This window comes from Martes martes, assembly GCF_963455335.1.
Source record: "Martes martes genome assembly, chromosome: 8".
Taxonomy (NCBI): Eukaryota; Metazoa; Chordata; class Mammalia; order Carnivora; family Mustelidae; genus Martes; species Martes martes.
In genome coordinates this window covers 68,860,097-68,885,332 of record NC_137895.1, presented here as the reverse complement: position 1 = coordinate 68,885,332, position 25,236 = coordinate 68,860,097, and the positions used below count along the sequence as shown (strand labels likewise).

Genomic DNA, 25,236 nt, shown 5'->3' with positions numbered 1-25,236 from the left:
GTATTCTTATTAGTTTAGCCTGTCTCCCATAGCAGGGAGAGGGTGTAATATTCACTTAGATCCTTGACTTCTAGCCTAGTGTCAGACACAAAGAATGCACTCTGTATTTCCCCTTAATGAATTAAATAATTAAATACATTTTCTACTTCCTTTGGTTTTAACCACAAAAGATGGAAGTCACATTTAAGAAAATGGGAACAGAGGGGCGCCTGGGTGGCTCAGTGGGTTAAGCCTCTGCCTTCAGCTCAGGTCATAATTCCAGGGTCCTGGATTCGAGCCCCGCATCGGGCTCTCTGCTCAGCAGGGAACCTGCTTACCACCCCCCCCACCCCTGCCTGCCTCTCTCCTACTTGTGATCTCTGTCTGTTAAATAAATAAAATCTTAAAAAAAAAAAGAAAAGAAAATGGGAACAGAGATCATCTCATGGGGCAGGTTGGTCTGTGTTACGGAAAAAGACAAAAGGGTTGAAGAGTGCATTAAAACAAAACAAGCAGCTTTATTATATTTAAAAAAAATTCGAGGCAAGCTGAGTAATTTGACTCACAAAACAATTCATATTTCCAGAAAAGACCACATAAAATGACTTTTCAAAGCAGAATAAATTACAACAGCTTTTAATTAACTACCGAGGAGGCACAAAACCACATTTTCGCCAACCTGCCAATGAAAAAAGGCATTTAATGGAAAGGTCTATCGTTCTTGGAAATTACCAGGTTGAGGCCAATTCTTAAACCTATCAACAGTGCGCGATTAGGACACCATTTGACCGCACTGGCCAGCCCCCGTTTGCAGAAAGCGGTTTGTGACTCCCGTCTGTCCCGGAGATCCCGGACCGCAAGGCCACGGCCTATTTCCCACAGCAGTAAGGGTTCTTTCGTAAACCCACCCGCTCCCCTCTAAAATATGTCAGGCTCCTACACATCATTTTTACACGAGTGAATCGCTGCTGGCTCCTTCACCTGGGGCCCCCACTTGCCCTGCTCACCATTCTGCAGCCAGCACAGCCTCAGTGCCGCTGTGGTGCACCAAATCGGAGCTCGGAGTGTGTGGACTAACGCTCCCGGGTTGTCGGGACGACAAGCCCCGCCCACTTGCGCCTAACGAAGGAGCGTACATCCTCGCATTCGGTCCGCGCAGTCGCGCTGGGGTTCTTCCGTGAGGCGCCCCGCCCCCTCCTCTGACTGGCTGCCTAGCACCAACACCCGCCCCGCGTCGCTGTTGACAGACCCCGGAGTGGAGGCTGTCGGAGGCCTTTACGGCTGTGGAATGCCGAAAAGTGCGTGAGTGCAGCCGCTGGGACGTTTTATTCTGTTTTTCCAGATCCGGGGGTCTGGAGGCGATGAAGTACGGTCTGGGCAGGGACCACTGGGTGTGTCGTAGGGTTTCGGAACGTCTTCTGACGTTGACAGTTTGTCTTCCCTAGGAGCGTGTTGGGGCGAATCTGTGTGTGAGGGGTTTCCAGAGGGAAGGGAGACTCCGGTTACGGGATTGGGAGACGTGACTGACACCAGGGGGGGCTGCCTGGGCCGCCACAGCGTAGGCCCGCTTGGGGATGGGGCTCAATGGGCAATTTAGAGAAAGCGGTGGTTCCAAGAGGGTTAGTTATTTTGAAATTAATGAGCTCTGGATTCTTCTCTCTGCACATGGTTCGGTTTACTTTCTGTGCAAGTTATGTGTGTGCCGTTTTTCCTAAGAGCAGCTCTAAACAAGGACTGGAATTTACTTGAAACGATTCCTGGATACAGGATTTCCTGCAGCTGAAGGTCGCTGGGGCCCAGAAGACTCATTAAGACCAAGGTCACAGGCTAGCCGGGTAGCGCAACCTTCAGAATTTGTCTCCTCCCCACGTGAAGAAAGGCTGGCAACTTAGACCAGCAGGAAAACTAGAAGAAATTAAGCAATTGAGAAATTAAGCTCCTTCCACATTCTCAATTCTGTGATTTAATGTTCCTGTTTTAGCTTGACAAAACATCGAATACTTTAAAATCACTGGCACCATTTCTTATCTCTGAATTCTAATTTTATAAGGCTCTCTCCCAGCTGTACCGACTAAATGTATTAAATAGTAGTGAGTAAGGATTACGGAGTTAGTCTTGTGATAGAAATCCAGATTGTAATCCATCCCCAGATCCTGGGTAGCAAGAAAAAAAAAATCTTAATGTCGACTTCATACAGAGTTCTGAACCCATCTGGTATGGAAATTTTTTGTTTTAGTGTTTCAAACTAATAATGTTTATGGTGTAAGACCTCAGTCAGCCCAGTTAGGATTGATGGGCATACAGTGGTGTTAATGGGAATCCCAAATTACCTTAAAATGGTAGGCCTCTAGGGGAGAAGACTTGCTGAAGTTCTCATTCTATGCCACCTCCCTCTTAGGGAGGAGAAGTGCTAGGGATGTGTGAGAACACACTAGACTGTGCTGTAAAAATACACAGTGAGTTTGGCTCTCCTCTAGTACTTCTCTTGCAAGCTGCCTAAGCGTAAGGGTGATTTCCTGTTCTCTCTTTGCCTTCCGACAGGCATAGTATCCAAGCATTCTGAACATAGACATAGCCAGCGCCTTTCAACTCCCTTCTATAATCTGGCTCCTAGGTATGCCTCCATCAAGCCAAATGCCAGTCAGGGGGCAAAAGTCTTTTGCCACCTACCTCTCTGATGACATATCCTTTGGAACTGGTGTTAAGAGTTTTTTATGGGAAGCTTTTTAGGCTTAACTGGTTTGGGGAAATGTGTATCAGCTGTTTGAAGTAAAAATCTACCAGAAACCAATAAATAGTAACATTACACTGCCTTTCTTTGACCATTTTCCTTCAGCTTTTATTGCCATCTGAACTTCATGAGGAAGACTTGAGTAACAGCAGCTTTGGTCACCAGTAAAATGACAATTCTTTGTTAACCCAGGACTGGAGTTGGTTAAGTCTAAACTCCTCAACCCATAGTCCTTGGAAAAAAGTGTCAGTGGGGATTTTACCTCCTTCCCCTTGCTCACCACACACATTTTCAGAATGATAGAGGGCTCCTCTCAGTTCATAATAGCTTGGCTCTGTACAAAGAGCAGTAACCTCCATGACTTCATGTAGGGTTAAGGAGAAGCCCCAGATCCCTGCTGCACTTTTTTTTTTTTTAAGATTTTATTTATTTATTTGACAGAGATAACAAGTAGGCAAAGAGGCAGGCGGGGGCAGGGAGAGCAGGCTCCCCACTGAGCAGAGAGCCCAATGTGAGGCTCTGTCCCAGGACTCTGAAGATCATGACCTGAGCCAAAGACAGAGGCTTAACCCACTGAGCCACCCAGGCACCCCTCCCTTCTGCACTTTTAATTTCACCAGGTGAGCCCAAGGAGACCTCTTTCTCCCAAGGGCTAATAAACTTAAATGCGTGGGAGCGTCCGGGTGGCTGGTCGTTAAGCATCTACCTTCTGCTCAGGTCATGATCCCAGAGTCCCGGGATGGAGCCCTGCATTGGGCTCCCTGTTCGGTGGGAAGCCTGCTTCTCCCTCTCCCACTCCCCCTGCTTGTGTTCCCTCTCTATCTCTCTGTCAAAAAAATAAATAAAGTCTTAAAAAAAAAAAAACTTAAATGCCTGAAGGTCAACATAAAATAAACTGCCTTAATTTCTATACGTTAACATATCAAAGATCAGGACAATTTTACCCTAGTCAAACCAGCTACATTTTTTGCTGGGCAAATCCTTTATTACGTATGGTTTGTAAAAACAAGTAATAGCTTAAAAGGACAATTTAAGCTTTTACATATTATAAATTTTGAGTTAAAGCTGTGTAGTTTGCCATAAGATTAAACAGGCTATAACTTGCAATTTGAAAGTATGTCTGCGTAGATTTAGAATCATTTTTAAAGCATGTGATTCTTAAGAGCCATTCTTCAATAAGATTAAACCATGCTGGAAATTGGCTCTCAGCAAAGAAGAACAAAGTTTTAAAATGGAAATTAGATTAATAGAAAATAAATTAAATGTACCCTACTAATTTCATTCCCTTTCAAAACTCCACTGATCGTCAGTGAAGGAATATAAAAATAAATTTTTAAATGTGAGAGAAGAGAGATGACAACAGTAAAATTTTGGAAGCTGCAAACCAGATGAATGAGTATGACTCAACACACCAGAAAAGCCCAATTTATACTGCATAATTCTCAAAAGGCACTGGAACAGGGCCAATGGAATTGGAAATGAAGAATGAAGTAAATCAAAGAGATTAAGTAAAAGCTATTTGAAAAACACCTCTAGAGGAACTGTACCTCTCACTCCAGAGAAGCATGGAGATATATTTCTGACCAAATAATACTGTTCTCTGCACTGGGGTGTCCTCAGGTATACTAAGTACATGGGAGCCATACTGAAAACAGAAATTAAATTTGGTGTACGTAATGCTGAATGTAAGGCCCCCATTTTTCTTCCATTTCTTAAGATTGAATAGGCAAATCCTCAGCAGACTGGAAGTTTATTCTCTGGTGAGTCTGATCAGCCCAGGAGGAATGACTTTGTCCTCAGATGTTCCCCAACAAAGGGTACACTCTGATCATCCTAACTGAAGCTCAGAGTCCATTAAGTTGCAACCATGTATACAAATCTTCTAAAAAGTTTTTTTTTTTGTTTTTTTACTGTTCCACTTGTAAAAATGGAAAAAAAAAAGATCTGGGAAGAAAGCTCCGAAGCAATCCAGACAAAAGCAGAAAAAGCAATTTGGAGAAAAACAAAATTGCAAGAAAGTTCAAAAAGAAAGAATTGTGCTGCTCCATTGTATGTTTGCTATGTGAATTAGCTTTAAAACTACTATAAAGTGGGGAATTATGTAGGAATAAAATGGAAATAATATTTGTTCACATGTGATTTTTTCCCCCTTAAGAAAGAGAAGCCAGAGAATCAGACTTACCGAACTTCAGCAAGAAATGAAAAGGACTTCATTTAGCTGCCATACTGGAAGCAGGAGTCTTCCAAGTATATTTTTAAAAAATTTAAAATAAGCGTTTACAACCAGGGTTCCCACCCCAGAGAGGCATACCGGTTTTATGCAACTTGACTGGTGGCTGGTTGAACCACCTACCCTGATCACTAACTAGCAACCTGTGGTTTAGATCTCTATTTCCATGCGTACCTCACGGTCTACCAGCCCTCCTCTTAACATTTTGCCAGCACATTTACACCAGTTTTAAAAAGTTTTACTGAGGTATAATTGACACAGTAGGTTAAAGTGTAAATCGATCTGATAAATTTGAGATGTGTTTACAGTTATAAAACTATCATCACAATCACAATAATAAACATCTCCATTATCCCCAAGGATTTCCTCCTGCCTTTTGATCCCTTCCTGTTCTCCAGTCCCTTGCTTCCCTTCCCAGGCTACTCTGTTATTTCTGAGCACTTTAAACATCTGTGGTAGTCTCCAGCTATTCTACAAAATAAATGGCCTGTGATCATCACAAGTATGAAGTTCATGAAAGTCAAGGAAACTCGAGGCATTGTTTCAGACCGAAGGCTAAAGAGACACAAAAACTAAATGCAACGTGTAATCTTGGATTGAACTTTCTGCTATAAAGGGCATCTTTGGGATGATTGCCAAAACATGAAGGGGTTGTGGATTTGATGTAGTAATGTAGCAGTGTTAGCTTCCTGATTCTGATGGTTGTACTGTTTGTAGGAAAATGTCATTGTTCACAGAAACTATACTCTGAAGCTATGCTCCCCAGTATGGTGGCACCTAAGCCACTGATACCTATAAGCACTTGAAATGTAGCTAACATGACACATTGAAATAATATTTTGGATATGAACAAAATATATTAAAATTTTTTTGTTTTATTTTTTAATATGGGCTACTAGAAAATGTAATATTACATAGGTGTCTTGTATTATATTTCTGTTGGATGGCACTGCAAAGTATTCACACTAATTGTCTATCATTTTAGCAACTTACTCTCAATTCTCAAATTCTTAAGTATATTCCTTAAATTCTTGTTCAGGAAATATGTTGCAACTTTTCTACAAGATTGAAATTATTTCAAAATAATTTCAAAACATTTCAATAAATTCAAAACAATTTCAAAAATAATTGTCAATAAAGGACAAAGTGTAAGTTTTCTTAGGTCATTGGGAAAATGGGAATAACAGAATTTTAAGGAAGGTTATACAAGACAGAGACATTTACTCTGGGCCTATCATGAACTAAATCCTTATGGTATTAGGAATTTTATGATTTAATCTCCACAACCGTAACAAGTAATGGGAATTATTTTCTATGTTTAGACTGTCATGGTGCCTTTAAGGAGCCACCTTTCCCTAGTAGCACTAACAAATTACACATAAAGCATAATTTACTCCACTGGATGTTGCCTGCTTGTCACACATGTACCCGCTTAGGGGTTGTTCACTGGTCTCTTTACCACTCCTATTGCCCATCTACCATTAGCTGTGAACTGACCTGACTCCCACACTCAGCTTCTACTCTTCAGCCTTTCTTAGGATAGCACCTGTCTAGATATGACTAGGCCTCTTCACAGTTTACTCCAAATGAGTCTGGTCTTGCCTTGAGAGCAACACGGACAGTCTTCCTTTCAACAGTAAGGAAACTGAAGCTCATAAAGGTTAAGTAACCTGTATAACATTATGCAGCTGGGATTCAAATCTAATTCACTCCACTCTGTATAAGAAGGTACACCTACATAACTATCTTTGTCAATTCATTTTCTCTCTCATTACCCCTTTTCCTTCATAGGACTTACACAATTCATAATTCTCTTGTTTGCTTATTATGTCGCCCATAGGAGATGTCAGTACTGTGAGAGCAGGTGTTTTATCGGACATTTAGTAGCTATGTTCCAGTACTTGGAACCTAAGTGCTCAATAAGTATTTATTGAATGAAAAAAAAGTTACTATTTTTTCCCAATGTGTAAAATCTTTGATTCTTTTTGGGGGCTACAGTGCAGTTATTTACAAAGGTTTTTCTTTTTCTTTAGGTATGTTATGTATAAAAGTGGCTACTTTCCAAAATAAATGAAAATGGCCAATTCTTTAAGAGGAGAAGTACTGAATCTGTATAAAAATGTAAGTAATTATGTTGCCAGTTTTATACATATGTTACTGAGATACAGATCGTTTAGAAATATATTAACCTTTCTTTTTTAAGCTGCTGTATCTTGGACGAGACTATCCAAAAGGAGCAGACTATTTTAAAAGGCGTCTGAAGAATGTTTTCCTAAAAAACAAAGATGTGAAGGACCCAGAGAAGATCAAAGAACTTATTGGACGGGGTGAATTTGTAATGAAAGAGCTAGAAGCCTTATACTTCCTTAGGAAATACAGAGCGATGAAACAACGCTATTATTCAGATACCAACAAAACTAACTGATCTATATTACTATAATTTGACTGGAATTCAGTGCCAGCTCTTTGTGTACACCAGATATGATAACAGTAACTGCAACTTAAAATGGCAAGATATACACGTTATGTAAAAAATACCTGAGCTGCCTTAATGAACTAAAATAAGCAACTTTTTCACAGAGCTATATCAGCAACCCTTTGTTAATTTTTATACAAAATCAGCAAGATAGCCAACTACCAATTAAAAAGTAATGAGTACCCAATTTTGAATGTACTTAATTTCAACTTACTAAGTTTTTTTACCTATTACTCTTAGCCCCCTCTCTCCATTTTACTGACAAGAGAATGCCATTTAATGCATTTAACTAAGCAAAATAATTTCTTGCCCATTAATGTCCTGTAACTTTTGAAGGAGTACCACCTTATTTTTGAACATATTTGGTACATTAACAGCACACATTCAAGGTTCACTGCAAAACAAATAGCACCTGGTAATGATTTAAGTGCAGTTATAGAAATAATTGTATGGAGTAAGATTATTTCTGATCTTGAAGTGGGCTGCCAGTAACTGGCATTATATACATACCTATTTAATAACTTCCGTTATTGTGGCGCCTGGGTGGGTCAGTGGGTTAAGCCTCTGCCTTCGGCACAGGTCGTGATCTCTGGGTCCTGAGATCAAGGCCCATGTCAGACTCTCTGCTCAGCGGGGAGCCTGCTTTCCCCTCTCTCTCTGCCTACTTGTGATCTCTCTCTCAAATAAATAAATAAATAAATAATCTTAAAAAAAAAAAAAACTTCCATTACTAATTTTGCTGCTGGCTCCCTTTCAGTCTTGAAACAAATCACCTCCTGTGTATCAATTACCCTTACTGATAAGAAATAATAAATAATGTTATTCTGTTCTTTCATCATAAAGGCAGATCTGTATCTGTTTTACATCTACTTCTAAATAAGTTAACACAGTAACGGACCTAAATCTAACATGGTTTTAAGCAAACACTTAAACCTGTAAAATAATGTTCACAGCATCTTTCACAAATAATAAAGAATATATCTAACACATAAGCTGCAAAAGATTCACTAATATAGTGTGGCTTATAAACTTCCGTATCAACTGTGGGGCAATGTTTCAAATTTCTGTCAAGAAGTACACACGAGGGGCAACTGGGTGGCTCAGTGGGTTAAAGCCTTTGCCTTCGGCTCAGGTCATGATCTCAGGGTCCTGGGATCGAGCCCCGTATCGGGCTCTCTGCTCAGCGGAGAGCCTGCTTCCTCCTCTCTCTCTGCCTGCCTCTCTGCCTACTTGTGATCTCTGTCTATCAAATAAATAAATAAAATCTTAAAAAAAAAAAGTACACACGATCATAATCACCATAACTATTTTTATTACATTACAATAATTAGGAGCAGTACAGTTCATGACAAAAATATTACAAATTTCAGATCACTTCACAGCACATACTCCTATAAACATTTAAAAGTTAATTTTAATTAAAAGAGTGGTCATTTTTAAATTTAATGTTTGATTATGACCAACATTCCTAGGTCAGCGCAACCAAATGATGGAAAACAACTGGATCACACTGCATATGTCCCACAAAAAAAAGCACAATGTACAAAATGTGCATGTTTCAGTTTACACTATACAAAAATAGTTAAAATACATTCCAGGTAAACATGTTACATTAAGAAATAGTACTATTAAGAAATTGGCACTCAAAGGAAAAATGCAAAAGTATTTTCAACATGAAAACACAAGACAGTGGAATTGGAAACTTTTGGATAAAACATTATATAACCCATTTAGCACTATGGGGAGGGGGACCCTTTGTAATGGACATTTCTGCAAGTAGGAACTTTGTTCCTAAATTCATCTAAATTGCCTATCATCATCCCAAACAGGCACTTAAAACTATTAAACTAAAACAATTATTAATCTTGTTATGACTATTGTTCAAGAATTGATGTAAATATATCTTTAGGAAGAAATAATTTTCATTTTCTGAAGGAATTTACAGCTACCAGTTGTATGCTGTTCAATTTTTCAATGCAGATTTCATGCTACCCAATACTAACACAGAAGTTATTAAATATAAATTCAGTTTTAAAGTAACTGATGTTTTTTAAAAAACCATTAATACAGTTATCAAGAAATTACTTTTTAACAATGGAAATGACAGTTTTTTATTGCCTACCAAAAAACAATGTGTATTGTTTGGGAAAATATGGTTAGAAGAAAAAAGTCACTGAACACAAATGAGATGAACTTGTGCAAACTGCAACTGAACATGCCTCACGAAGTATCTATATATATTAGGACAAAATTGTGCAATGGTGGCAAAGATTTTGATAACCTATATGTTAGGTTCTAAATTCCTATGCAGTGTGACTCAGTTAAAATAGAGCCTAGAATTCCTAATTGGGAATATTCACTCAAATTATACTACATACTTCTGCTACATTCTTCCACAAACATGTTAATGTCTAAGACTATGTAAAATTTAGCAATTTTTTCAACTCCAAGGGTTTTTATCTTTAAGGCCGTAATAATTACATAATATTTCTTTCTAGGATTATCACTCCCCTTTTAAAATCTCTACAAAAACAAACCTTTTGTCAAACCATTCAAAATTCACATAATAAAGGATAATTACCACTGCCTAAAAAAGCTGCCCAGCTACATCAAAAAATTGAAGAGTCCTAAAAATCCCTCAGTTATGCACTGCAATTCCTGAAGTATGGCCATTTCTTTCTCTTGTGTAGACAAGAGTAAGTACTATATAAAGTCTTAACACCCTATCTAGATAATGTTCCATAAACCTGTAGTTTAGCATAGCATTTCAGAAACTGGACTGATTTTTACACAGAAATTTCCTTTTCTGTGAATTAGTTCAGGCATCTGTTTATTCATACCCAGATAAATAAAACTATTTTTGAATTCAATATTTAAGTTTATTTTAATTATGATACAACGAGACCAACTAGAATATTATACACTTGCGAATTTTAACGTTATCATCTGACATATGATTTAATGTGTACTGCAACTGTCCCAAGAAAATCACATAATTATCCCAAATAAAAAACATTATAGTTAAGTTTACTCCTTTAAAATAATGAAGTAAAGTGATTTATGTAAAGTAGCTTGATTAAACAGCTTTATTGGAATCAGAGCAAAACAATTATTTTAGAACTGGAAGAAACCTTAGAGACCATATCACTTCTTTGCAAAACTAATATACGCATTATATTATCTCTGGGTCATGTGCTAAATGCCTCACTAAGATATTACAGACTGCTCTCTAAAATATCAGCACTACTTAAGGATAGGGATTATGTCCCTCATTGGGAATACCGTAATATCCCCAATGCCTTGTGTAGTACCTGGCATCCAATAGGCACTCAAATATTGGGTGGGCAAATGAATTCCACTAAAAAGTAAGCTTTATGAATTAAGTTTTAAAGTATTTTTCATTGTTAAGAAGATTTTACTTACTAAAATAATGGAATGTATCACTGTTTCCAGGGCTAGTCCTAGTTTTAGATTATCTAAGGAAATCCTTCAGTATTTATGGATTTATTAAATTCTACTGGATAAGGTCTGTCTATTCATAGCAGGTATGAAAATTCCTACTTTTCCTATTTAGTCACTAGTGGACCAGGTAGCAAAGAGATGATGTTCAAAGGATCAAAATTAAATTGCTATAGCAATTTAATTAGCTGAAAATTAATTACCTGAAAATTAGCTATTAGGTCAAACCCTACTACAGTATCTGTCAGATTATGTTGAGCCTGACTAATGTGACTTGATGGGAAGCCTTCGTGGAGATATCTAAAGCAGCAATAAATCTTGAGGTTAGGGGAATTAGAAGTAAAAGAAAAAGCATCAAGTCACGGGGCATATAGAAGAGTAGGCAGGCAAGATGACACTAATATGGGAGAGGAGTACTGCTACTGGAGAACAGATACTCAAAAATAAACTTCACCTCTTGCACAACTTTGTCTAAGACTGGCGCTGAAACACAGGTAAAACACAGGTAAAAAGTTATAGATTGTGCTGACACTGACAAATAGGTATGTCCTTATGTAAACTGAATGTAAATCACATAGTTGTAATGCTAGCTATAGCCTTTGAGATGACTTATTTTAACATGAAGAAATGGATAGCAAGTGATGTGCCCAAAACTGAAGGTGTAAAGACATGTAACTAGAATCTGTCACCTTCCTCCTAGTCCAGTGATATTTTCACCTCAACACACCATCTCACTTCAGATATTTAAAAATACATTTTAAATGCACTGAAAGAATCACTGTTATTAATTTATTATTTAAGCATTAGTTATTCTTAAATATGGACCATACTTGTAAAATGTGTATGAAATATTACTTTAGCCAGTGTTGAGAACTAACCAATACTAAAGATTTGGAAACTTTTTCATATCATTGTTTAAAAAAATTAAAGTCTTGCCACCCCCTACCCCAAAATCTTATTTGAAATAATGCTTTAAAAAAAATTCTATTGTGGGTTTTTGTGTTTTTTTTTAAACAAAAGTGATGTTCCTAATATGTCTGCAGGACCACCACATAGTGAGGATGCATCTTATCCAAACTCTCCTCATCCCCACTCTTCACTACCCAACGCACGGCAACACTGGGGACCACAGGGATGCAGTCCATACCATGAAACTCTTAATGAAGCTCAAAGGTTCACACAAGGCCTGGCCTTGCAACCTTGGTCTCTTTAACATCTACCAAAGCTAATTGGCCCAAATAATCTTTAATGTCACTACCAGAATTAAAACTATTTTCTAAGACCGAAGACCAAGAAAAGATTTAAAGTTATGCTAAGAAAGAGCAATCTGACACAGGGAGACTATATTTAATTCCTATGAGAATTTTTTATACATGTTAAAATTTTTTCAATTAATACAAAAATTTAGTAGCATGTAAATATAGCCCCAAAATGGTTGCTATAATCCTCATTACATACTGGGTCTGCCTTAATAGGAAAAGCTATTCAGAGTATTAGAGGAATTTATCTAATATGGAAAGTAAATGCCTTTTAATATTTTCCATTGCCTTGTATTTTTTTTCCATTTTTTCCCTTTTTATAGAAAAAATATAATATTTTTGGGAGTGTGACTATGACAAATAGCAGTGAAAAGATGGAGAAAACCTTTGTGAACAGTGTAACTTTACATTCATTAAGGGTGACTGAAACTATAGGACATTATACCTGTAAGATGAATCTATAAGAAGTCCATAAATTCATGTTCCCTCAATGTTTCAGTAAAACCCATCATGAAATCTCAACTGAAGTTATAATTAGTAACTAATCCATGTATGTGACTAGATAAAACACAGAATAGGGATGATTCAAAAGCTTCATTAATTTGTTTCACACCAAAGTTCACAATTGGTAAGAAAAACAGGAAGTAATCAACTGCATGCACCAAAAACCCCAAGACAGAAATCTCAGGTATTCAGTTTCTTTTTCACAGGCATTGCTAGTTCAAAAACCAAAACTCAGGGAATACTGGCACTTAGAGGAAAAAAAAGTTTCCACTGTCATTTTAAAATAAGCATTCAAGATAAAAGCTAACAGTTTGGATGGAGCAGAAAATTAGGTAATGCTAAAACAAATGCTAATAATTTAGTGTAATGTACAAAAATTACCACTTTTACTTAAGTATGCCTTAAGAAAAAAGTACAAATTGTATTTACATAATTATACACTTTGTCTTTGACTTCTTTTTCTTCTTTTTACCATCTTTGCTCATCTTTTCTTTATGTTTTCGAATTTCTCGAACTAATGTATAGAAGGCATCATCAACACCCTGAAACACATAACAAGTATTAAAATGTGGGTATATATGATGGGTTGAGGTATATAGATAACAGAAAGGACTATGACTACTGGAAACTCTAATACTGATAAAGAATAAGGACACTTTACATCTCTCCTTAGGCAACTGAATATGTATCAGACTTTTAGGATTCTTATAATGTCTTCTTCCTATTTCATCAATATCATAAATAGGAACATTAATTCTCACAAAAGGCAAGGACAATCAATGTACACAATCTTACATAAGCTGAACAAATAACTTTTTCCCAGAACTTACTTTGCTACTCATCTGTCCATATTGGCACACTTGGTCACCAAAATCCAAATGCATTTGTGTGTTTTTCTATGTGTAAATATATATTTACACTTAATTATCCCAGAGTTCCTAGATATTAGATATAAGCCATGCAAGTATATATTACTTTCATAAATATTCAGTAACAATATTTGAGCTCTGGGTTCAATACTTACTTAAATCCATTAGATGTAAATAATCCCCAGGAAGTAAACAGTATTCAAATATCCTTTCAGTTTTCAAATAATATATAGTAAGGCATTAGTTTCAACTCATATACTTAACATACTGAAACTTCAAGTGGCTCCAAGATAAGACAACATAGTTTGAAAAATATAATACCTTGGATTTGTAGAGAAATGAGCTAAATCATTTAAATGATGGTATAGTCACCAATTTGGAGTAGATTCTCTTTTACTTATTATTGTTTTAGTTTCTGTTTAATATATTATGTATGTATCCAGGAGTTTGCCATGTAAAGCCAAATGCTATTTCTTCAAAGAAATTTCCATTTGGTTATTTTGGTACATCTATTCATGATCAAAGCAAGGTATATAAATAAGTAATGGCTGAAAGTGATTTCAAGTCAGAATAATTTTTGACCTAAAAATTTTCAGGTGGAAAATGGCACTCTGAAAGTGGTAACAGAACAGGAGATTTTAACCCTGCAATGCTGAAATTATACAGGATTATAAAAGTCAATTCCTGTCATGACCCCATTAAAAAGCAGATTAAATATAAAAGCAAAATTTAAAAAAAGGAGAAAACAAGAAAAAATTTAAAAAGTATGATCCTCTATGTATCTTAAAATCTGTTCTACAGAATAGTAATTATTCTTAAGCCTGTTAACCTAATGATGTTTTCAAACAGAGACACTAGAGGGAGTCCTAAGAACAAACACCCAGTAAATAAGGCTGTCTAGATTAAGCCACTTAAAGAACAATGAAAATTGGGTTTTTTCACATTTCAACCACTTCTGTTAAATATTCATATAAATACATTAAGTTATATTATGTTGAACATAATTTAAAAATTTAACAGTGATAAAGGATTTCTCCTTTACTGTGCTACTAAGATAATTTACAATATTTCAATATAATAAAATTAATTCAGGGCATTTTCATTCAAGTTACATTTAACTAATTTTCACAACAGATCTAAAAATCAGAACAACATTATCAATATTTCTAAAGAAACACACAGTAGGAATGACATGCTAGCTTAGGTTTAAATAAACAGTTGTAGGGGTGCTAGGTGGCTAAGTCGGTTAAGCAATCAATTCTTGATTCTGGCTCAAGTCATGATCTCTGCTCACAAGATCAAGCCCCATTACCAGCTCCGTGCTGAGAGCAGAGTATGCTTGAGATTGTCTCCCTCTACCCTTCCCCAGCACATCCCTGCGCTCCCATGTGCTCTCTCTCTCACTAAGGGGTGCCTGGATGGCTCAGTCGGTTAAGCATCCTACTCTTGATTTCAGCTCAGGCCATCATCTCTTGGGGTCCCGGAAATGAGTCCCACATTGAGCTCTCCTCTCAGCAGGGAGTCCACCTGAGGATTTCTCTCCCTCCCACTGCCCCTCCCCACCAAAATAGATCTTGGAAAAAAATAAAAGCTTTTAATAAGTAGATAAATAGTTCTAGGATGAAAACCAGAATTTTTGTGTGAAGTCTAGTGAAAAAAGTCCCCAATAAAACACCCAACCTGCACTCACTGATGTTCTCCACTTTCTGATATTCATTACTGACACACACCTGCCTTTCCTTTACCGGAAGGAGAGAGGAAAAGTGATAAAATGTAATTTATCAGCAATACAATCAAGACTTAATATAGAAAAACCTTCATGCTAGCCCTTTTAATATATAAAAAGGAGAAACTTCCACTGATATAATTAAGAATACTTATTTTATAGTTCAGCAACCCAACTAATTTATAATCAAAAATCCTTAGAGTGGTAATGGAATTTTAAAAGATGATCTAGTCCAACTCCCCCACCCTTCACAAATCTCCTTTGATCCCACACACAAGCTTATGTAGTCTACTCCACTTCAACTGTTTTTATAATAAAGAAATTTTTCTTTATTATACATTTTTCTTTATTATAAAATTCATTTGATCTGCTTCACTAAAATAGTGAAGCAGATAAAATTAAAATAGTGAAGCAGATAAAATGAAAACCATGATACGGATATAGAGAAGACACATTCTAAGGTGAAAACAAGATAAAAGTGTTTAGGAGACAATGAAAACAGAATTGTTAACATTACCTTCTTTCACTGAGATTTTGACAAATACTTTAGGTTAATATTGCATTCTTTCTCAATACTGAACTCTTTTTTATGTAACTTATTAAAATTAAACAATTTCAGGGGAGCCTAGGTGGCTCAGTGGGTTAAGCCTCTGCCTTTTTAGTTCAGGTCATGATCTCAGGGTCCTGGGATCTAGCCCTGCATCAGACTCTCTGCTCAGCAGGGAGCCTGCTTCCCCCTCTCCCTCTGCCTGCCTCTCTGCCTACCTGTCATCTCTGTCAAATAAATAAATAAAATCTTTAAAAAAAAATTAAACAATTTCAATGATTAGGGATAGGTTATAATTAGTAAAAACAGGGCACTGAATTCCTTTTTCCATATGGGAAATAGTCATTTTCATATACACATGAAAGACAAAAACATTATCCCAGTAATTTTGCTGAAACCCAGCCATTTTAGAACTAAGAAAAACTAATTTGTATATATTTATTACTGTGAAAATAATTTTGAAAAACTACTTTTATTTAAAGTTTTAAGTATTACCAAGTGCACTTTTTAATTTAAATGCTATCCATGCCCAGTGAAGAAACAAGGATTCAATTCATCATACCCACCAATTATTTGACATTCACACTACATAGTCACAAATAAGAAATCTTGGAAGACTATGTGCTTCTACCTTTGTTTTTAAAAAAAGTTAAAGTGTAAAACTTACTTTATTCTAAATATTGTACTTTTAAAATCACCTACTAGTAAGACAATAGGAGGAGAAAACTAAAAAAAATCCACCACCTAAATCTGGTCATGGCTACTATTAAAAAAAGTTTAACTTTTCAAATTGTATTGCAATATTAAATTTTACCAGAACTTCTAAGTTAAGATATTGCTCTATACAATGATACACAAAAAATATTAAGAGTTCATAAATCTCAATAAAAATTAATGCCAGTCATGCTTTATTTATTCTTCTGAGGTTAGCTGATTAGTATAGCATCTGTCTTTTGGGACTGAACCTATTATTCCGTACATTTTATGCTTTTGGGAGATACACTGATTACTTTAGACCTTAAATCCACATAATAAAAACTACTAAGTGAAATCTTTTCTGAGCAAGACCAAATTTAATATGAGTTGGTTGAGAAAGGAATACTGGGGCACCTGGGTGGCTCAGTCAGTTAAGAGTTAAGAGTCAGTTAAGAGTCCAACTCTTGATTTGAGCTCAGGTCATGATCTCAGGGTCATGAGACAGAGCCCCATGTCAGGCTTCCATGCTCAGCATAAAGTCTCTCTCTCCCACCAAAGTACAATGCACACACTCTCTAAAATAAATAAATCTTAGGGGCGCCTGGGTGGCTCAGTGGGTTAAAGCCTCTGCCTTCAGCTCAGGTCATGATCTCAGGGTCCTGGGATTGAGCCCTGCATCGGGCTCTCTGCTTAGCAGGGAGCCTGCTTCCCCCCTTCTCTCTGCCTGCCTCCCTGCCTACTTGTGATCTGTGTCTGTCAAATAAACAAAATAAAAATCCTTTAAAAAAATAAATAAATAAAAAATAAATAAATAAATCTTAAAAAGGAAACTGAGAATTCCACTCAATAAATTCAAATGGGCAGCTACCATATGCCAGGTAGCACATGTTAGGCCATCGTCATGCAAAGATTGAAAATACATGATTCTGGCTACGATTCTACTATATAGGAATCAAACATAAAAGATTATTTCAATTTAACAAGGCAAGCATATAACAGTTAAGAACAGTATATTGAGAATACACAGGAAGGGCACTATGCCTAGTCTAAGGCTATAAAGAAAGGTTCTTGGAGAATAAAGAATCATGAAAAAAATGTTAGCTAATTATTAAGACTATGGATAAAGGCACTGGCATCCCAACCAAGAGCAACAGCCAAAACTCAAGGGAAGGCAAGAAATAACATGGTGTTTATTTATGTAAGAACCAAACCAAACCAAACCAAACAAAACCCAAACCCACCAACAAAAGAAAACTTCAAGGACTTTTTAGGGATAAGACCAAAGTCTAGAAGGGTAGGAAGATGTTAAAAAAAAGACATATATAACATACTATGAAGTTTGAGATTTTATTCCATAGGTAACAGAAAGTTAGTGACTGGACGTAAAGAAAAGGGAATGACATTTCTTTTAATTGTATCTCTCCAGCTGCACTGTGAATAAAGGCAGCAACAGGTAAACCAAATAAGAGGATATAACAGTCCGGGCAAGAGATGATAGGAACCTGAACTAACAATGGGATAAAAGTCAAAATATAACATCAAAGGAATTTGTGGTTGCTTCCAAATGGGAGTGCAAAAGAGGGAAGTCAGAGTCATCCCAAGACTTCCAGGTTTCTTGGGTAAAAAAAATGATGCTGATGCCACTGAGTTAGAGAACACAGGCAGAACGAGTACTTGCTTGCAGAATGTCCAAAAGAAAGAATACATTGTAAGAGTGGGCCCTTCCCCACCTTCTGGACCGTTCAACCTTACTACTCTACGCAGTTTCCTTTCTTTTTTTTCTACACCCAATGACAAATGTAGTCTACAGCTATCAAAACTGCATCAATTATAATTAATACACATTAGATTAAAAAAAATGAACTAATTATAGAAACAAACTACCAATTTCTTATCTTTTAATATAGAAACCCACACCTAGGTAGTTCTAAAGTGGTTGCTACTTTGTTACCTTTGAAAGACATCTGCTTTCTGCCAAAATTAATATGCTGAACTTACCAGATTACATTACAATGCATTTTTTAATTTTCACACAGCCAGGAGTCTTTTCTTCTTTGTTGATTTTTTTCAATCTGTATTGTCGGATCTCTCTCACCAATGTATAAAAAGCATCCTCCACTCTCTGCATTGTAAAACACAACTTCTTTAAAGTCTGTTTCATTGGTAATGGTAATTTATTGGGACAGCCTTGTGTAAGAAGTTTGAAATTGTGACCTTTACTTGAGAATTTCTTTTTAAAACAGACATCAGATTGTTTGAATAAAACTGGGGATGAAGCTTTAAAATATGGGCTTGAATCCTGGTTTGTTCTTTAAAATCATTTCTTATAATGGAATTAGAATTTTTTAAAAATTTTAATTAGCAATTAGGGGAGATCGTGAAAAACCTAAGCACATATATTAGCATCTGTGGATCAATTAATGCAAACATTTTAGTTTGTTAATCATGGAATTAATCAAAGCTTAACCTGAAGTTAGATTTAAATTATTTGATTTAGGAAAAATAAGCAGCCCTACCTCTCCCACCCTGCCCTACCTGGGGAATGAGGAGAAAAATGGTATAAAAGGGATGTTTAAAGTTCACACACACACACACACACACACAATACCTCAAAATAAAGTTGGGTCAAGAGACTGGAATCTTGAGTTCTATATTCAATTAAAACACAATCCAGCCAATTTTTAGAGCCCACAAATGGAGCTGAGACTGGAAGGGATTTTTGTGGGTAGACAGCTATATTATTTAAATAAAAATGCTACATGAGGGCTATTTATCATAATATGAAAACACCATGAATTGTTTAAAGTGCACACACAAAATAGTTGTAATGCATTTTGTTTTCTTATTTGAAAGAAGTCTTAAAAATAATTTTTAGAACAGGATCCAATTACAATGGCTTTATACTTTCTATTCTAATTTAAATACTCTAAAGGGAGAAAAGGGACATTTGCTTAATGCCATAGTAAGAAAGCTATGATGACAAACACGATCATATATGGCCATATGGAGATGAAGTTTTTAATGTCTTTTCCATTCCAGAAAAGTAAGCAGTAGCCAAAGGGGACGTAGTAGTCAGTTAACTGTGCTCCTAGTTTGTCTAAGAAAACATACCACCAAAAGTAGAAGCTTACATCTAAAGATAAATACACACAAATATTAATCTACATGTACTGATTAACTTCAAAGATTAATAATTGTGTTTATTCTTCTAAAAGAAAATATAAGTATTTAGAAAGGCTGGTGTATTTTATTATACATTTAATTCTAAGCCTAATCTGTTTTTAATTTTTTAAATGTATTACTTAATATGGGAATTGGCATATTTTAACTCTCTGGGATTGGTAACATCAGTCCTTTTATGAACCAAATGTGACAAAATGGGCCCAGTACCTAGGAAAGCTAATATATATAAAAAATATGATTTGTAGTTTTAAATTTAATCAGGCACAGAGAATTGGCCATTTAAGTATTAACTGAAGTAAACCAATTATTAAGGTTCAATTTTTGCATGTCGAATTTCATCACATATTCATTGTGTTTAATAATAGTTAAGGGGAAAAAAAAGCACATCAATTCTTTAGGGCATATTAATTTTTATAAATCTCAAGAATATACTAAGTACTGCTTCAGTAGAGTTCAGTAGCTTACCTTTGAAGTAAAACTTTAAAATTCATAAAATTAAGTTTCAGTTAATAGGCATTTAAGTATGTTGTTTACATGTTAAAATGTACATCTCAAGTTATTTATAACCATCCAGTGATATATTTCTATTTGGCTATCTAATAAAAAATCGTAATAGCCCCAAAAAATCTACATCTCTTTTTTAATGGAATCATTTTACTCAACTAGCTAGCCAGCTAGCTAAGTCAACTACAAAATAAGGATTTCTAACCATTTTCTGAAATTATTAAATACATTGGTACTTCAAGTTAGATACCCACTTGTGCCTGTATACAAATTTTTAGTATTTTGTATTTATCATTCTCAAGAGGAAAGGGTTTATTTTTAAGTCCTTAAAAAATTATATATTACAAATTCTCATTATATAAGATAAATAATTTAACGCATTAAATGACTCCTGTGAAACATGTAAGATGTAAAGTATGAGATGGCATTTAAGATATTAAGATATTTTCATAAATGACTCTCTTTCAATTAAAAAAAATCAATGCAAGAAATTTAAAAATATATATATACACACACACACACACACACACACACACACAAATAAAACAAACCAGGTAAAAGCTCATATTTTTTAAGAATGTAAACTCTTATTCCTATTTTTAAAAAAGTTACAAGGTCACTAAGAGAAGTAGTAAAACATGCTAGGGGCAGAGGACAGGGTTTTGGTCCTCCACCAATTTAGGAGAAGCAAATTTTGATTGTAATTTGTTTCTAAAATCAGTTTGAATGTGTCTACTTTTCAAGTGTTGTGCGCATCCCCATCACCAGTACAGAATATATGATTTTTGTTTCCAGCAATGCAGAGAGAGAACTGGAGGCCAATAATCAAAAAGAAGCGATTATTACCCACCACCAAGAATTTAGCATTAGGACCTGAGTAGCTAAGATAATTAACACCGAGAAACAGTTCTTCCAGAGTGACTCTGGTCATTTCTTATTTTTCCTAAGAGGAAATTATATTAGATTTTAAAAAGTCGGTTATTTACTATATTTTCTCAGACTTATATTACTTCTCATTTCTTGATAATATGCTTTAAAGGTCATATGACATTAAGAGAACATTATTCATCCTTGTTTGCACCTTAAGCCACTGGCACTACCGAAGAACACTGGTTTCATACTCTAAAATGTATAGGTAATTTTTGAAGACAAGGTATAGCTGAAACAGATTTTCAATACCCTCTTAGCCAGCTGCTGAGCTCTTAACTGGCACTCAATGATTTATTCTTGAGAATATGGCTTATTGCCACATATATTCATTTGCAAACATCACTTACTAAATTTTCAGAACTGAAAATATGTAGGAACAAAAGTGTACAAGTTCATATGTGTAAATTGTTTTTAAATCAAGAGATCTGACAATAATTTCAGCTCAGCTATTATCTGAAAACACACTTATGAGACTAAGGAAATAGGGCATTCCATACCAGAAAAGAAATGGTCAACAAATAGCACCATACTACATTCTGGTACCTATAATGCTTTCACTAAACAATTTCACTCTAAACGAGTTCCTACTGAGAAGCTTATTACAAAAAAAATTCTTGAAAACACTTTCAAGGAAGTAACACTTCGAATACCCTCAATATAGGCAGATACAAGACTACTAGCCTTTTCTTGGGAGACAGGAATGGGAGATACTAAATGCATTCTTTAAAAGAATTCTGTATTGATGAATTTCTCAAGAAACCTTGCTAAACCACAGCTCACGTCAGGTACACTGAACTGCAGCACTACCGCTAACTTGGGAGGTCATGCCTGATGCACAGAGCAGGTGCTCAGTTACTGTTTTATTTTTAATTCATAAAAAAGCTAAAGTTCAAAATGTTTATCTCCTGTACATAAACTCAACTACTAACCAACAGAAATATGGCACATAAGGAGGTTTTTTATTTGGTTTGCTTCAAAACAATGTAATAGAGGTCTTCTAACACCTAATTTAAGTATCTAGAAATTAACAAAAACCAGGAAATTAATCACTCAACGTTTTTACATTTGTAAAAACTAATTTTCACATAATGCTCAAACTGAGACCTCCAGAAAATAAAAAAGCTGAATTAGGAGTAGCAGATATGCTTAGAATTCTGCTTTTGTCATCCACTTTCCTGAACCCTCCCCAATCTGATTTTAGCAGACTGGAAAACACACAGCTGATTACCATGGTGTCAATGTTTTGGTTTCAATAGTCTTTGTCAACACTGCATGCACTGCCCAATGAGGCCAGAAAAATCTGGCAATTACTAAACTACCCAGATAAATGTGAAGTAGGTAAGGTCTTTATATACTTGGAACAGAGGGGTCACATAAAGCATACTAGCAGAAAATAAAATTACTCTGGCTTTTCAGATGTGGACTAAAATATTGTAAAAAATATGTAATTCACTATATTCTAGCCCATATAATGGGCTTTTTAAAATTACAAAGTAATTTCATAAAATACATATTCTGCAAACCTATCTTAAAAAGTACTAGAGTAAAACTACTATTTCCCTTTCATAGAATATGTAACTTTTATTTTAAAATTACTACTGTTAGCCAGTAAAATTTAAGTCTAAAGTCTGACCTAACTTCTAGCATCTAATCAAACAGTACAGTTCCCCAGAGAATCAGGGATCAGCACACTACAGCCCACAGGCCAAATGTAGCCACAGCCTTTTTTTTTTGTACTGGCCAAAAGCTAAGACTGATTTTTGCATTTTTAAAGGGTTATAAGAAAAACAAACAAACAAACAAACAACTGCAACAGATACCACTTGTGGTCCCCAGTTTGGGCTCAGTCAGTTAAGCATCTGCCTTAGGCTCAGGTCATTATGGGACTGAGTCCCGCATCCAGTTCCCTGCTCAGCGGGAAGCCTGCTTCTCCCTCTCCCTCTGCCTTCTGCTCCCCCTACTTGTGTGCTATCAAATAAATAAATAAAATCTTAATAAAAAAAATAAACCACTTATTGTCTGGTCCTTCTAAATGAATGTTTCTTTCCTACCAACCTTAATATAAATAATTAATATAATATATATAAAAATAATTCTTTTTGGTGTTTTTTTAAGTTCATGCTCAAGACTAAAACTTAGGGTATGAAACAAGTAACTGCTGATAAAATTCAACAGGAGTATGCATATTTAGTTTTGCTCAAAAACCAAATAAATAATAGCAGATAAGTAACAAAATACTCTACAGAAAAGAGGGCTTCAAATTTTCACAAAAACTGGAAATGTAAAATTTATGAAAATTTGGGGTGCCTGGGTGGCTCAGTGGGTTAAGCCTCTGCCTTCAGCTCAAGGTCTCAGGGTCCTGGGATGGAGCCCCGCATCGGGCTCTCTGCTCAGCGGGGAGCCTGCTTCCCCCTCTCTCTCTGCCTGCTTCTCTGTCTACTTGTGATCTCTCTCTCTCTGTCAAATAAATAAACAAAATCTTTAAAAAAAAAATTATGAAAATTTATATTTATCACAATCTCCACAATTACTTGGAACAGCTCTTTAAAGTCTTCCAAAAGCATGCAAATATCAAATTAATTTCAACAGAAGAAGATGAATAAACTTTTGAAAGGCAAATCAACAAGTTCATAAAATAAAAAGAAATCAAAGATCAGAAACTAAAATATCTAAATTATAGTTTAGCAACATAAATTATATAAAGATATAAATAGGTTTTAAGAAAAGCTGAGCATTAGAATAAATAAAGTACAAGTATTCCTTTACATTACTCTATATTTTAATTAGATGATTTACATAAATGTCTACAAAGCAATTTTAAATTAATCCACTTCCATATCATACATACTACATTTACTTTCCCTATCTCCCCCAAAACTGTATAAAACCTACAAAATCTACTTTAAAAGGAATCCAGGTAATCTTCTGATTATTATGAATGCTGTGGTATATTAAAGCATTAATGTCAAACACTGAATAAACTAGTACTTCTTAGATAGTAACTATACAAGAAAGAAGAAACAGCTATTTCAGGCTCTTAAATAGAGGGCAACATTGTCAGAATAACAGACAACTCCTTTTTACTGTCTTCTTTTGTCTTTCTACCCCAACATGGTCCATGTATCAAAATCAGCATCACCTGAGAGCCTGTTAAAAATGCAGGATCAGGTCCCAACCTGAACCCTCTGACTAGAATCTGGATTTGAATAAGAAGCCTAGTCCATTCATATGCATATTAAGTATAAGAAGCCCTGTTCCATTTGCAACCCTTTACCACATTAGGCAAAATCTCAGTTTTGTTTCCTTTTTTTTTTTTTAATTTTTTTTAAAAGTTACAAATAATGCAAATTAATAAAATGTTACTGGTATGATTTAGTAGTAGGCAGTATGTTGACAAATGTTTTCGATAACGTTCCTTATATTTTATATTAAAGTTATAAATATTGTAATCATGTTTTCTGAGTACCTCTTCTATAAGGGAAATCAAGAAGTCTGGTTATACAAGACAAGCAAAAAGAAGACAAAACCCAAACTTTCCCCAGTCTCTTGGACCTGGGAATGGATTTGAATGAAATCTTAATTCCTCTAAAGTAAAATGAAGTACTGTATACCAACTTCTTTCTTTAACCTATAAATCAGGTTTTAGAATGAGATACTTGTACTATAATCAAACTACAGAAATTCAGCTTTTAATCCCTCCAAAAGGACTTAAAATAGAATTCATTGTTTTTGGTGTGTGTCAAATTTGTACAATCAGGAAGCAGTGCATACGATCTTCCACTGGGGAAACAGACATATGCATTAGCTGAATGATGGTTTACTTTAAAATTTTTAGCCCTTTATAAATTCAGTGAAAGTTACAGAATACCTGTTTTTATAAGTTTAAACATGTAGTGAGTCGTTCATCAATTTTCTTACCTCCTAGCATTACATAAGTTAAATTCCACAAAATCGGTTTTCTGGATTCACAGGTACATGTAACTAGCAAAATCCAAAATAAATGTTCATCTTGTATGGAATATAAATTGATCAATTTCTTAGTGTATGAAAATTACAGTCTATCATACCATTATGTATTCCTTTTTAGAATTTTTTCTATATGTTAAACTCTCATTTCATACAAATAGGTTAAATAATGTCAAC

The 25,236-nt window shown here is 35.4% G+C and overlaps 2 protein-coding genes across 6 annotated transcripts in view; one reads left to right on the top strand and one right to left on the bottom strand.

Annotated features, from left to right (window-relative positions):
* The first annotated feature begins 1,176 nt into the window (after positions 1-1,176).
* ETFRF1 (electron transfer flavoprotein regulatory factor 1) lies at positions 1,177-8,660 on the top strand. Of its 4 annotated transcripts, XM_080810699.1 has the most exons (4): positions 1,254-1,281; positions 1,696-1,814; positions 6,974-7,061; positions 7,144-8,660. In XM_080810699.1, the coding sequence occupies exons 3-4, from the start codon at positions 7,011-7,013 to the stop codon at positions 7,363-7,365; spliced, it is 273 nt and encodes a 90-aa protein (XP_080666825.1). In that variant the 5' UTR covers positions 1,254-1,281; positions 1,696-1,814; positions 6,974-7,010; the 3' UTR covers positions 7,366-8,660. The 4 variants fall into 4 exon arrangements, with proteins under 4 accessions (XP_080666823.1, XP_080666825.1, XP_080666824.1 ...); XM_080810697.1 differs by lacking the exon at positions 1,696-1,814 and having other exon boundaries at positions 1,177-1,277; XM_080810698.1 differs by lacking the exon at positions 1,696-1,814 and having other exon boundaries at positions 1,260-1,345.
* A 3,793-nt stretch (positions 8,661-12,453) lies between these two features.
* KRAS (KRAS proto-oncogene, GTPase) overlaps positions 12,454-25,236 on the bottom strand; it is a 37,116-nt gene continuing 24,333 nt past the window's right edge. The window contains exons 5-6 of one of the 2 annotated variants that reach the window (XM_080810696.1): positions 18,475-18,598; positions 12,454-13,180 (exon numbers count right to left, since the gene is read on the bottom strand). In XM_080810696.1, coding sequence (XP_080666822.1) covers positions 18,479-18,598 — 120 coding nt within the window. In that variant the 3' untranslated portion in view covers positions 12,454-13,180; positions 18,475-18,478. The remainder of the gene's footprint in view (positions 13,181-18,474; positions 18,599-25,236) is intronic. The other variant, XM_080810695.1, reaches the window with a different exon arrangement.